Source organism: Myxocyprinus asiaticus, chromosome 19 (genome assembly GCF_019703515.2).
Source record: "Myxocyprinus asiaticus isolate MX2 ecotype Aquarium Trade chromosome 19, UBuf_Myxa_2, whole genome shotgun sequence".
Lineage (NCBI taxonomy): Eukaryota > Metazoa > Chordata > Actinopteri > Cypriniformes > Catostomidae > Myxocyprinus > Myxocyprinus asiaticus.
The window spans coordinates 14,259,379-14,273,072 of record NC_059362.1 but is presented as its reverse complement, the minus strand read 5'-3'; the positions used below and the strand labels follow the sequence as shown (position 1 = coordinate 14,273,072).

At 40.1% G+C, this 13,694-nt stretch overlaps 2 protein-coding genes across 3 annotated transcripts; one reads left to right on the top strand and one right to left on the bottom strand.

Annotated features, from left to right (window-relative positions):
- Positions 1–931: 931 nt before the first annotated feature.
- On the top strand, positions 932–3,153 carry LOC127410126 (NF-kappa-B inhibitor alpha-like). Its single transcript, XM_051645194.1, has 6 exons — positions 932–1,229; positions 1,666–1,771; positions 1,868–2,075; positions 2,188–2,276; positions 2,388–2,645; positions 2,738–3,153. The coding sequence occupies exons 1-6, from the start codon at positions 988–990 to the stop codon at positions 2,768–2,770; spliced, it is 936 nt and encodes a 311-aa protein (XP_051501154.1). The 5' UTR covers positions 932–987; the 3' UTR covers positions 2,771–3,153.
- A 1,707-nt stretch (positions 3,154–4,860) lies between these two features.
- On the bottom strand, positions 4,861–11,763 carry psma6b (proteasome 20S subunit alpha 6b). 2 transcript variants are annotated; one of them, XM_051645198.1, is made up of 7 exons: positions 11,593–11,763; positions 10,874–10,968; positions 10,698–10,779; positions 10,424–10,579; positions 7,582–7,760; positions 5,217–5,311; positions 4,861–4,981 (listed from the first exon to the last, which is right to left on the bottom strand). In XM_051645198.1, the coding sequence occupies exons 1-7, from the start codon at positions 11,666–11,668 to the stop codon at positions 4,924–4,926; spliced, it is 741 nt and encodes a 246-aa protein (XP_051501158.1). In that variant the 5' UTR covers positions 11,669–11,763; the 3' UTR covers positions 4,861–4,923. The 2 variants fall into 2 exon arrangements, with proteins under 2 accessions (XP_051501158.1, XP_051501159.1); XM_051645199.1 differs by having other exon boundaries at positions 11,597–11,744.
- Positions 11,764–13,694: the final 1,931 nt, after the last annotated feature.

Below are 13,694 nucleotides of genomic sequence, written 5' to 3'. Positions count from 1 at the left end.
TGTCTTATTTACTCAACGCACAATTTTATTTTTCTTACATTTTAACTTGTACATATGGGTGGGGAAATTTAACAGTTTGTCGTTTTAAAAAACAAATTGGTCGACAACTAATCTAAATAGTGGAGGGGACACAACCACTTCAATTTCTAAGCTGTTTTTGGTACTTTATACACCACACATGATATCATAGGTCTTCTCACAGAAAAAAAAAAAAAAAAAAAAGTGAAACAAGATGCTTTCCGCTGATAGATGTCTTGGAAGGGGGAGCCCCAGAAAACATGCAATGGGACTATAATGGATCCCCCAAACCAGCTTTCATGCTGAAGATGGAGGGGCCTTCCATGTGGGATCTTAAGATTATGATTACTGCACAATGTAGAAATGCAGAGGTGCAAAGTAGTGTTCTGTTTTTTTTTTGTTTTTTTTTTTACTTTTAAGAACTTTGCATTTCAAGGATGTATACATACTGTATGTCAATGTGCACAAAGAAATAATAATAATAATAATAATAATAATAATAATAATAATAATAATGTGGATGAGTTACTGAAAAGATGATCTCATGGCTAATATGAAAATTCAAAACAGTGCTATTTCCATCTGCCTATTTCTAGCATATAGGGTTTCTTTATTAATAGCGCCCTAGATAGTATGCCACAAAGATATTTCCTGATATGTTCATTCACGCGCTCTTTTCATTCATGTTTACCATGCGTTTGGTTTACTGCGGGACTACAAGGTACATTTGAATGTGTAATAGGAAAATACAGATTTTCATTCTTACTTCGCGGAGTCATCTTGGGGGAAATTCTCTAAACAAAAGCCCGCTACGAGTTCCCCTTTTCTGGGTAAAGTTAAGATAACTTACACATGGAAATCCCCCAATCCGACCATGGAACTGGAGGCGCGTTATAAAAGCGTTTCGCGCCGCCCTCTTGAGCACATTTAACTGCTGACTGTGACACAGCGAGCATCGTTCAGTACGCTATGGATGTAAACAGAGCAGCCATGAGTAACTATATGGATTGTGATTTTGATGATATGGATTCGAAAAACAGGAAAATGCAACATTGCGAGGATCGCGTCGATAGTGGCGTGGATTCGTTAAAGGAGGACGAGTATAGAAAAATTGTGGAGGAATTGGAGAAGTTGCCAATGCCGTCTGAGAGTGTAAACACAACCGGCACCCACGAACCTTGGAAACTAGATTTTACAGAGGATGGAGACACGTAAGTTTAACATTTTATTATGCTTAAGTTTGATACATTGCAAGCATTTCTGTAGAAATATAAGAAAAGTGCATGCATAAACATGCAAATATGCAGGCATTCGAATATGTTATAAGCCTAAATTATCGAAAACGTTTTAAAGCTTGCACAAAAAGTTGGCAAGTAAACAAATATCTCTGAAGTGCATTTTGGCACAAGCTCAAAGTGGGAGGCGCTTAGAAACAAAGTGCGCAGGCAGGAAAGTCCCTGGCGCGCGGCCAAGCGCAGATAATGCATCAGATGTGTCAAGCCACACTGGTTGGAAATAACCTTCAAAAATCCATTCTTGCGAAACGCCCGTCTGCCCGTACAGTGTCTCTAGTTAGTTAACCACTTCCTCTGAGTGTGATCTTAAAATACTGATTACTAAAAAAAAACCTCCTACATTATTTTCCAGGTATCTTCACCTTGCCATCATTCACGAGGCGGAGGATTATGCCATCCAGATCATCAAACAGTGCCAAAATGACTCATTCTTGAACAAACAGAACCACCAAAGACAGGTAATTGACAATTGGAACCAGCATAAAAAAACTACTCGGAGAGCAGTTTGGTTCCAATTATTTGATGGCTAATTAATGTCCATTTGTTATGCACAGACTGCACTCCACCTTGCTGTGATCACAGAACAGCCACACATGGTGGAAAGACTGCTAAAGGCTGGCTGTGACCCCCGCCTGGTCGATCAAAATGGAAACACAGCGCTTCACATCGCCTGCAAAAGAGGCTCGCTAGCTTGCTTCTCAGTGCTCACTCAGAATCAGACGCAGCATCTACGGCCCATTCTCACTTTCCCAAACTACAGTGGTAAGTCAACATCCCACATGTAACTTAACATAGTTCCCACTCTAAAGCTGTATTATTGAGTTTGTGGCTTTGAAAAGCAGTTTGTGAAGTATTATCCTCCTTGTTATCATAGGACACACCTGTCTCCACATAGCAGCCATGCACAATTATCTCTCAATGGTGGAGAAGCTGGTCCAGCTTGGAGCAGACATCAACGCAAAGGTACGGTATACATTTCGATTTCCCTCCATCTTCATAAATGTCTCGTAATTGCATTGGTTTAACACATACGCTTGTAAAGAGAACTAACGTGGGCTTCGTTGATGCGTTTAGGAGCAATGTAGTGGTCGTACGTCACTCCATTTGGCAGTGGACCTACAGAACTTGAATCTGGTCCACACTCTCATCGCTTTGGGAGCCGACGTCAACAGTCTCACCTACGGCGGCTACACGCCGTACCACCTGACCTTCGGCCGACAGAACAGTGAGATCCAGAGGCAGCTTCGTGATCGGACGGCCCAAGAGCTCAGACCAATGCCAGAGAGCGAATCGGATGAGAGCGATGACGAGCTTTTGTCTGATGAGGATTATGTAAGTTTCACTGAGAATCAATTTTGTTTCTTTCATTTTCTTGTCATTTATTTGGAACGGTCTTCTAATGATTTTTATGCTGCTCTTTGTAGATGTACGATGACATCCAATTCTGTGGGCGATAGACTGACTAGTACGGACAACATTCTCAGTAATGCAAAGAAACAAGGGCCTATGTGCCATCTCGGAAGTCCATGCCAGGGATGTGCAATGTCCCAGAAAGCCAATTCCCCATAGGGACTCAAGACTGGCAAAGAGCCGCCCCCGGGGACACAATAGTAGTGGTGCTGTTCAACATGGAAAGAGACCCAGGGATAGCTGGATGGAACACCAAATCAATAAAATACTTTTGAAGCCAAAGAAATGAAAAAATATGTATATTTTGTAAATGTACAGAGCTATATTTTTATATTTGTAAATATAAAACACTTGTATATGTTTATAGTCTATATATTACATTGTGAAAATATTTTTTACATAAAAAAAAAAAGTGCTTGAAAGAACTTAATTCTGAGTCTGGGTGTTTCTTGTATTAAATGTACTGGGCTGATTTGACAAAGCCTGGAAATTTTCTGAGTTGTGAAACTTGTGAAAGAACATGTAAACCCCTATACTGGTGGAATATTAGCCCATTCAGGAAAAAACAAAAGCTCTCAATGTATACTGTAAACGGTATCATTTCCTTTCTGGAACACATGAGTCACGTAGATGCGTCACTATAATTTGAATAAAATTCCTTGTCTGCTAAAGTGGAGTCATGAATAACTGACTCATGCTTTAGTATGAAGTACCCACAAGAAATAGAAACCGAGTGTTATGGTGAAGTCCATAATCGTTATAGTCAGTGCTAAAATTACATTCATTGTGTGTGTAATCAATAGATCCTCCATTAAAGTTATTTCAATTGAACAAATGAAATAGATTATTGAGATAACTGCCTATTCAAAAATGTAGTCTCTTAAAAAAAAAAAAAAAAGAATTAATCAGATGTTCCTCAAGAACGATGAGCCAGAAATTCAGTAATGTAGAGAAATTCCACTGAGCTGTTCTCCTAAAAATGAGTACACCATTTAATCCATTGGAAAGTTTTCAGTGTGACAGACATCATAACTGTCACATGGTGAGAGGTGAATTCTAACTTAGAAGTTCTATGGTGACTACATATGGTGTACATAAGCATTATATAAGGTGGTCTCATTAGGCCAGTTTGCACAGCAATAATCTAGAATGAATATCTGGATTAGATTTACTATGGAAATAATTCCACAAAAATGCTATTATATATATATTTTATTTTCTCCCCAATTTGGAATGCCCAATTCTCAATGTGCTCTAAGTCCTCATGGTGGTGGAGTGACTGGCCTCAATCCGGGTGGTGGAGGACGAATCTCAGTTGCCTCTGCGTCTGAGAACGTCAATCTGCGCATTTTATCACAAGGCTTGTTGAGTGCGTTACCTCGGAGACATGGTGCGTGTGGAGGCTCACGCTATTCTCTGCGGCATCCACGCAGAACTCACCACACATTATAGCGACCATGAGGAGGTTAACCCAACTTGACTCTACCCACCCTAGCAACCGGGCCAATTGGTTGCTTAGGAGACCTGGCTGGAGTCACTCAGCACACCCTGGATTCGAACTCATGACTCCAGGGATGGTATTCAGCATCAATACTCGCTGAGCTACCCAGGCCCCCCACTATAATATATTTTTAAGAAAAAAAAAAAAACCCATTCTCTGTTTGGATTTTCAGTCACATTGCCAAGTTGATTCAATTTTGTTTAAAAAGAAAACAAATTAGTGTGGATTTGGCACTAGATTTCATACAACCTTAAAACAGAAGCTTGCTCTATGCATATCTATATATTTTTAAACTTCTATACTTGTATATCTATAACTTAATGAGGATGAGTCAAATAATCAGGTGCATGAATACATCACAAAAGCATGCGTTTGACTTTCCTTGCGTGCTAATCTCTATTCAACCCCATCTGACTCAGTATACTTCAGAAGTTCAAAGCCCAGAAAGAATTCTATGAAATGAAAAGCAGGTTTCCAAACTATTTCCCTGTTGTCAAATCAGTTTGGGAAAACACAGTATGCAACGAAGATTAAAGCTGCACACGCCGGGGATTCCCCCAGTAAAATATTCTCTCCTCACATGTTATGATAAAAAGAAGAAAACGAGAGAGAGAAAAAACAATCTTAATCTTAATATTTTTCTCAAAATGTCTTTAATGGAACAGGGGGAATTTACATGAGAACAAGGGCTCTGAGATCTCAGTCCCTCTCAGACAAAGAGACCAAGTGAGTGTCCACCTCTGACTCTGACAGAATCCTGAAACAGAGTAAAAGAGCAAGTCTACACTTCAACTGCATCAACCATGAAAAAATCAATCTGTAAAGCATGAACTAGTGCAGCATAGATCATGTTTATTTACAAATTCAGCATTTCACAAACATCAATACTAAAGTAATCTACTGCATTTGTGGAGGTGCCATACGCAATCTGTGTTTACAGCAGAGACTGCAGATCTCTCTATGTAAATGAAAACCACAGTGCTTACACCCACCTGAATTTCGGATCCTCAGCCGTGATAACGCCTACCTCCAACTCAGATGGCTTGAAATCAATTGCCAGCACAGTTGATAAGCAAGTGATAGCTGTCTGTGGATGTAAATTATTTATTCATGAAAAAAAGTATGTAATCTATTTTCTTGTCAAGAGGTAATTAAGGTTATTAACAGGGTTTTTGTTCATTAAATCTGCATTAGTTTATTATGTACATACTGTGTTAAAGTTTAAATATTATATAAACAAACAGTTCTGTAATATGTAAAATTACATTACTGAGCAAGAGGAAGATGAGATTTGTATTGCAAAGAATTGGGGATAAAAAAAAAAAGCACTGCCACTGTATATGCATCCTAGTTACTTTTGTGACAAAACAAATTACCTTACACACAGCCAGCCAGCATTATTCTATCTACAGAAACAAGCTTTCCAATGGTACAATGGCCCCAGAAAGTATTTGTAAACTTAAACCACTCATAAAATGTATGAATGTCATTGCATTAGAGAACAGAACATCAAACCAAACTGCATTAAAAGTGGCAAGAAAAAGTATGTGAACCCTTTGGAATTAACTACATTTATGTATACGTTTGAACATCATCTTAGTTACAATAATGATCAAACACAATCTGTTTTAACTAATAACACAAAAATTATTGCTTTCTTGTACATACTGAATACATCATTCAAACATTCACAGTGTAGATTGGAAAAAGTATGTGAACCCCTAGGCTAATGACGTCAACAAAAGCTAATTAGAGTCAGGAGTTGGCAAACCTGGCATCCAATTAATTAAATGAGATTGGAGGTGTGGGTTAGAGCTACTCTGACTTATAAAAAGCACTAAAACTGATTGAGCTTGCTATTCACAAGAAGCATCTGCTGATGTGGACCATGCCTCACAAAAAAAAAAAGAGACCTTAGAAGACCTAAGATCAAGAATTGCTGCTTTGCATAAAGCTGGAAAGGGTTACAAAGTTATCTCAAAGACCTTAGATACTCATCCACAAACTGTCCACAAATGGAGACATTTAGTACTGTGGCTACTCTCCCTAGAAGTGGCCATTCAGCCAAGATGACTCAAAGGGCACACCACAGAATGTTTTATGAGGTAAAGAAAGAACCTGAAGGAATGCTGAAGACTTGAAGGAATCATTGGAACTGGTTAACATCTCTGTTCATGAGTCTGCTATACGGAAAACATTAAGTAGCCACGGTGTTAATGGCAGGACACCACGAAGGAAGCCACTGCTTTCCAACAAAAGCATTGCTGCACTCCTGAATTTTGCCAAAGACCACCTTGACACTCCACAACACTACTGGAAAAATGTTTTGTGGATTGATGAAACTAAGGTTGAACTATTTGTAAAGAACATGCAGAACTACATATGGCATAAAGATGGCACAACATACCAACATGAAAAAATCATCCCAATGGTGAAGTACGGTGGAGGGAGCATCATGATTTTGGGCTGCTTTGCTGCTTCAAGGCCTGGACCGCTTGCCATCATCGAAGGAAAAATTACTTCCCAAGTTTATCAAGATAATTTACAGGATAATGTCAGGCTGGCTCTGCACCAGCTGAAGTGGCTGAATCACTAGAAGTTGAGTGATGCAGCAGGACAATGTCCCCGGCTTAAACATCGAAGTAAAAACAAAAAACAAAAATCCACCTTTTGGAGTGGCACAGTCAGAGCCCAGACCATAACCCAATAGAGATGCTGTGGAATGACCTCAAGAGAGCCGTTCATGTCAGACATCCTAAGAATATGGCTGAGCTGAAGCAGTTCTGTAAGGAATAATGGTCCAAAATTCCTTCTGAACATTGTGCAGTTCTAATCTGCAGCTTCTGTAAACGCTTTGTTGAGGTTATTGCTACCAAGGAGGATCAAACATTTAATAAATCCAAGGGTTCACTTACTTTTTCCAGAGCACTGTGAATGTTTAATGGAATGCGTTTAATAAAGACATGAAATATTATAATAGTTTGTGTGTTGATAGCTTAAGTGCATTGTGTTTGTCTGTACTTCCAACTTTAATGAAGATGAGATCATATTTTATGACCAATTAAAGCAGAAAAGCAGCTGATTCCAAAGGGTTCACATACTTTTTCTTGCCAGTGTATTTTACAAGATACCAGATAGATAGATAGATTGGGTATTTTTATTAAACAAGTGGCAAAATTTATAGAAGCAAAACTTTAAAAACTTAATTTTGGCAGCATCTTGCCAAAATTAAATAGGATAAATAGCCAAATGTTAGCAGATGGAATTAATTTAATTAAAACAAAGGAAAAAAACAAAACAAAACAAAAAACCTGAAAGTTAATGTGCTGTTCTGAAGAGAATTGACTGGGATTGTACCTCAACTGTCTGCTCAAAGGTCCAGTCGAGTTTCTTCTTCACCTTTTTCTCCAGGAAGCTTGTAGCCTCTGTCTGCTTCACACCTGCTGATGTGGCTTTAAACCCACAGTAATAACCTGCTGGGTCACATTTATATACTTGTGGCCCCAGCTCCTCATCCAGACCAATTACAATCATGCCTGGAAAAGAGACAAGCAGTAACGTGTATAAATCTCATATAACTCATTAAACAAGAAATGCAAAAGATCAGTAGGTTTGAGGGACTCATAAAATAACATTACTGAATCACACAACATTACAAATCCACACAATCTCATGCATAAACAACCATTGTGTAATACTAAAGGAATATGTGACGAGGAGGTGGACTTGACACGCCCGGCGCCAAGTTGTCTAATCAGCGGGAGAGAGATAAGGAGGGGCTGGGATGCCAGTTTAAGAGAGAGAGAGAGAGAGAGAGAGAGAGAGAGAGAGAGAGACACACACGCGACCGCGCTTTATGTTTGTTTTATGTTGTTTTAAGTTCAGTTACATCATTAAAGTTATGTTGACTGTCCTACCGGTTCGCGCCTCCTCCTTGCCCATCCTGAACCCGTTACATTGGTGCCGAAAGGAGGAGCTTGCTGCCGGCCACCAGGAGGCGGAGGAGCCGCTGATGTCTGCCGGGAGGAGGAGGATCCTGCTGCCGTCCGTCAGGAAGCGATGTTCAGTGCCATCGCCCGGCGTCACGGAGGACCGCTGACCAGCTGGACGAGGACCAGGCAACAGTGTGTCCGGGGACCGGCGAGCCACTTTCTCTCTCTCTCTCTCGTTCTGTCTCTCCTGCTAGCTCTCTCTAAGTTTCCCAGGAGGCGGGGAACGCCGGCCGGAGGAAGAGCGGCCGAAGTGGGGGGAGGGAGTAGGTCAGGCAGGAGGTTTCCCTGGCCTGAATCTGGAGGTGGAGGAGTGTGACGAGGAGGAGGGTGTGGCCGGGCCATGATGACGCACGCCTGGCGCTGAGTTGTCTAATCAGCAGGTGAGAGATAAGGAGGGGCCGGGACGCCAGTTCGACGTGTTGTGTGTGTGCGTCTTTGTTTTGTTTGTTGCAAAGCACTTTTATGTTATGTTTGAGTTATGTTCTGTCATTAAAAGTTCACATTGCCGTTCAGCCAGTTTTCGCCTCCTCCTTGCCCATGTTTCGGCACTAATGTAAACGGGTTCAGGATGGGAAAGGAGGCGGCGGGAACCGGAAGAACAGTCAACATAAACTTCAATGACATACACAGCTGTTCAGAGGTTTGGGGTCACTTGACTGAAATGTTTCTCATGATCTTAAAAACCTTTTGATCTGGAGGCGTATTCTTAAATGTTTCAAATGAGTTTTGTAGACAAAACAAATATAAGTGCCACCATATTAATTGATTTCATTACAAAACTAAAATTGTATTTAAAATAATTGACTTTGATCGAATAATAAAGAAAAGCAGCCAATAAGTGCCCAACATAGATGGGAAGCCAAGAGTAAATTTCTGCAAATTCTAGGCAAAGGGTGACTACTTTGAAGATGCTAAAATATAACACAATTTTGATTTATTTTTTATTTTTATAGCCACAACAGAATTCCCATAGTTCCATTTATGTTATTCCATAGTTAAGATGACTTTACTATTATTCTAAAATATGAAAAAAATAAAATAAATAATAAGTGACCCTAAACTTTTGGCCAGTAGTGTAAACTCAACTTAAAACAACATAAAACGTATATATATATATATATATATATATTTTTTTTTTATTTATTTGTTTTTCTCAGTGCACATTAATCGACATCACTGTAAATGTGCCAGTGTTAGCCAAGTGTCTAATTTTCAACTGTTGTCCCTTGGCCAGATGTTAAATTAGCCATACGAGAGAGACGCCAGTTCGAGAGAGACAAACGCCGCCGCGCTGTTTGTGTGTGTTTATGTTTGTTTCATGTTGTTTTAAGTTCAGTTATATCATTAAAGTTATGTTGACTGTAATGCCGGTTCCCGCCTCCTCCTTGCCCATCCTGAACCCATTACATTGGTGCCAAAACCCGGGAGGGAGGAGGGATTCACTGTCGGAGAGCCTTCGCCGCTGTTGGAGAGTCGCGACGCCGAGGACGTATAGAACGGTGGTACTAGAGTGGTTCACCAGGAGGCGGAGGAGCCCGCTGCCATTCACTAGGAGACGGAGAAGCTGCTGCCATCCGCCAGGGGGCGGAGGAGCTCACTGCCAGTCGCCTGGAGCGGAGGAGCCTGCTGCCGTCCAACAGGAGGCGATGTCCAGTGCCATCGCCCGGTGTCGCGGAGGACTGCTGCCCAGCTGGCCGAGGACCAGGCGACAGTGTGTCTGGGGATCGGCAAGCCACTTTTTCTCTCTTTCTCATTCTGTCTTTCCCGCTCGCTCTTTTTCTCTACCCTCTCCCTTCCCTCGTCTCTCTTAGTTTCACAGGTGGCGGGAAAGGCCGGCAGGAGGAAGGACGGCCAAAAGGGCAACACCTCCCCTCCAGGAAGGGAGGGGGGGCAGTAGTTCAGGCCAGAGGTTTCCCTGGCCTGAATCTGGAGGTGGAGGATTGTGATGAGGAGGAGGGCGTGGCCGGGCCGTAATGACGCACGACTTTAATATGTTTCCTCTGTGTTCCATGGAAGAAAGAATGTCATACAGGTTTGGAACAACATAAGGGTGAGGAAATGATGACAAATGAGTAAATCACTTTCATTTTTAGGTGAACTATTCATTTTCTATGGGTCTGCTAAGAAATATATGCTTAGCTTACTTGATGCACTTTGCACTTCTGTGTTGTGCTACTGTGTGTGTAAACTGTCAATAGTTTACTTACAGCAGCCGAGCGGTCTCATCTCTGCATTCTGTGTATAAACCTGAGAGATGTCAGCAATCCTTTTACAAAGCATGTCTACTGGGATCTCATAACCATACTTGTACTTCCAGTTCGCTGCCTCGTAGCGAGCTCGCTGCACTTGAGACCTGCTGTCAGCTGAAGATAAACCATAAGACATCAGTGAGTGCATCAATTCCAACAGACATCATGAAGAGTAGTTTTATGGAAAAATTGGATGTGACTTTAACACTTTAAGGTGAAGTCTCTTCTGTACCTGTCATTCCTGACATCACACATCCGATGTTCTCAGTGATTCTGAATAAATGAGTGACAGTAGAAGAATCCAGTAGTTTATCCTGGAAAATAAAAGAGACATCTCAGTTCATTTGCACCACTAAGAACTGAACTTGCTAATAACGGTAATAAATGATTATGAGAGACCAGACTTACTGGGACTTTCTTCTGTGTGACAACTACTGCACAATCTTTTCCCCGAACAGCAACTGATGTCAAACCACCCTGGTTTATGGCCTTGAATGCATATTCTGTAGATATGAAATAAAATTACGTCATCATGAACACATCCTTCAGTCCAGGGATGGAAAACAAATTACAGTTCTTAAGCATTTTCTCTCTCTCTCTCTCTCTCTCAACACACACACACACACACACACACACACACACACACACAACTTATGTACTATGATAGCCACTGTACAGTTTTTGTACTACAGTAAAACTGTGTCAACATGGTTTTGGCCATCAATGTCGTAATTAAAATGAGATTCAATGAGATTCCAAATGCGGTTACCATGATAAATAAAAGACAGAAATATACACCACTGGTGTAAAATGCGATTTTAACCAACAGCTGTACCTAGATTATAACAATTTACAGACATTTATAAGCTACTGCTATGATAATATCTATAAATTAATTAAAATAAATATTCATTTTAAACAGTTTATCATTCACTAAACTTTATTTCATTTCAAAACAACAAAATAAATAAATACACACCTAGCTAAAAAATAATATTTATATGACAGAATACTGATAATATCATCCCCATAATGATCGCTGCTGTAAGAGACAGTGTATAAGATCTGCACTACAGGCTAAATGACTGTGCACTTACTAGCTGTGATTAAAACTCTTCCGTACTCACCTACTTGATAAAGTCTTCCCTCTGGAGAGAAGATAGTGATGTGACGGTCAAAACCCGCGCTGGATCCCCGAGACATTTTTATAAGAGATTAAATAAGATTAAAAAGAGAAAACGGTTGCAGACTGGACCGGATAGCGACATGCAGAACAAATATGACCCGGATGCAGGAATTGTCTTTCCGGGTGAGCATGAGAGCGTGTGGGTTACATGAAGCAAATGACTAAACAAAGATGGAATATTATAACATTTGCTATCAACGTTTCTTGAAGTTTATCAAACACAAATATTTGCAATTAAGTTTTTTTTGGCAGGCAACTGAAAATATTTCTAAACGTATTCTATTGAAAATATTATTACATGTGATGTTGGTGTATTTTTTATATATAGATGGTGTGTTTGATGATTGCAATAATAATATTTTATTTTTATTTTTTTTTTTTATTAAAACTTTCAATCCAGACAAAAAAGTTAGAACCACTGTGCTCTACCAGTTTAGAGTGCCAAGATCCTTCCTTAGGCCTTAAAACAATATCCCAAGTTCAATACAAGTTAAGCTCAATCGACAGCATTTGAGGCATAATGTTGAATACCACAAAAATGAGTTTGGCTGGTCCCCCCTTTTCTTTAAAAAAAAAAGAAAAAGAAAAAAGCACAAATCTGGGTTCAAGTGAGGCACTTACAATGGAAGTGAATGGGGCCAATTTTTGGAGGGTTTAAAAGCAGAAATGTGAAGCTTATCATCTTATAAAAACCCTTACATTAATTCTTCTGATAAAACTCGTGTTATTTGAGCTGTAAAGTTGTTTAAATAGTCATTTTTACAGTCATTTTAGGGTTTGTTGTCAATGACACCGTCATGGCAACAAAGTTGTAAAATTGTGTATAACTTTACACAGAAAAGGTTAGCAAGTGATTTTATCACACTAAAATTATGTTAACACACATATTGTTTATGTCTTGTGTCTTTGTGGTAATCAACATTATGCCACAAACGCTGTAGATTGATCTTAACTTCTATTGAATCTGGAATATTTCTTTAACAACCTCAAAAGAAAAAGAAACCACATTTTGTTTTTTGTTTTTTCACAAGTCAGGAAACATCAATTAACAAGCTAATTAAATAATCAGAACTGACTGATTAATGAGCTTGTTAAGTGATTAATAGATGGTCCTGTTTGTTGTGTGTTCTAAGTACTTGCAATTAGAAGCCAATCCCCACACCATGGAACAATCAGACTAAACCTATAAACTGTGTTTGCACTAGTAAACCAGACAGACATTAGGGAGAAAGGTTGTAACATCTGTGTCCCTTTGACTTGTGAGAACAATTCTCTCCCCAATTTGGAATGCCCAATTCCCAGTGTGCTTTAAGTCCTCGTGGTGGCGTAGTGACTTGCCTCAATCTGGGTGGCGGAGGACGAATCTCAGCTGCCTCTGAGACTGTCAATTCGCGCATCTTATCACGTGGCTTGTTGAGCGTGTTATCTTGGAGACGTAGCACGTACGGAGGCTTCACACTATTCTCCGTGGCATCCACGCACAACTCCCCACGCGCCCCACTGAGAGCGAGAACCACGTTATAGCGACCACGAGAAGGTTAACTCAATGTGACTCTACCCTTCCTAGCAACCGGGCCAATTTGGTTGCTTAGGAGACCTGGCTGGAGTCACTCAGTGACTTGTGAGAACATATTAAAATGTATAAAGAACCATACAGTCAAAAAATAAAATAAGACTCATTGATAACTTTCCTGTATACATCTAGTTCTAAAATTCATGTTTAAAATGTCCATTTGTAAGTTCATGCATCCAAGAGGTCATTTGTATGAGTTTGTGGTAAACTTTTCTTAACTTGGGTGACCATATGTCCTCTTTTTCCTGTACATGTCCTCTTTTTCGGACCTTAAAGCGTCCGGCCGAGATTTCTAAATTTGCGAAAATGTCCGGGATTCGGCTTTAGTTGCTTTATGATGTGCATCTGGTCTAATACTTTTGTGTGCGGGTGCATATTTGCACTGCTTTAACCCCTCTTTGTAATTTCCGCGAATGCACGAAGCGCTGTTGTGTTCGGCATCAAACAGTTGCTTGACAGTAGCAGCAAAT

Excerpts from the sequence above, each read along its gene's own strand:
- LOC127410126 (XM_051645194.1), top strand. The coding sequence starts at position 988 with ATGGATGTAAACAGAGCAGCCATGAGTAACTATATGGATTGTGATTTT. Across the intron at positions 1,772-1,867 it reads AACAGAACCACCAAAGACAG|ACTGCACTCCACCTTGCTGT; the intron begins GTAATTGACAAT and ends TGTTATGCACAG. Across the intron at positions 2,076-2,187 it reads CACTTTCCCAAACTACAGTG|GACACACCTGTCTCCACATA; the intron begins GTAAGTCAACAT and ends TTGTTATCATAG.
- psma6b (XM_051645198.1), bottom strand. The coding sequence starts at position 11,668 with ATGTCTCGGGGATCCAGCGCGGGTTTTGACCGTCACATCACTATCTTC. Across the intron at positions 7,761-10,423 it reads GATGAGACCGCTCGGCTGCT|GCATGATTGTAATTGGTCTG; the intron begins GTAAGTAAACTA and ends TCTCTTTTCCAG. Across the intron at positions 5,312-7,581 it reads CCTTTGAGCAGACAGTTGAG|ACAGCTATCACTTGCTTATC; the intron begins GTACAATCCCAG and ends TTACATCCACAG.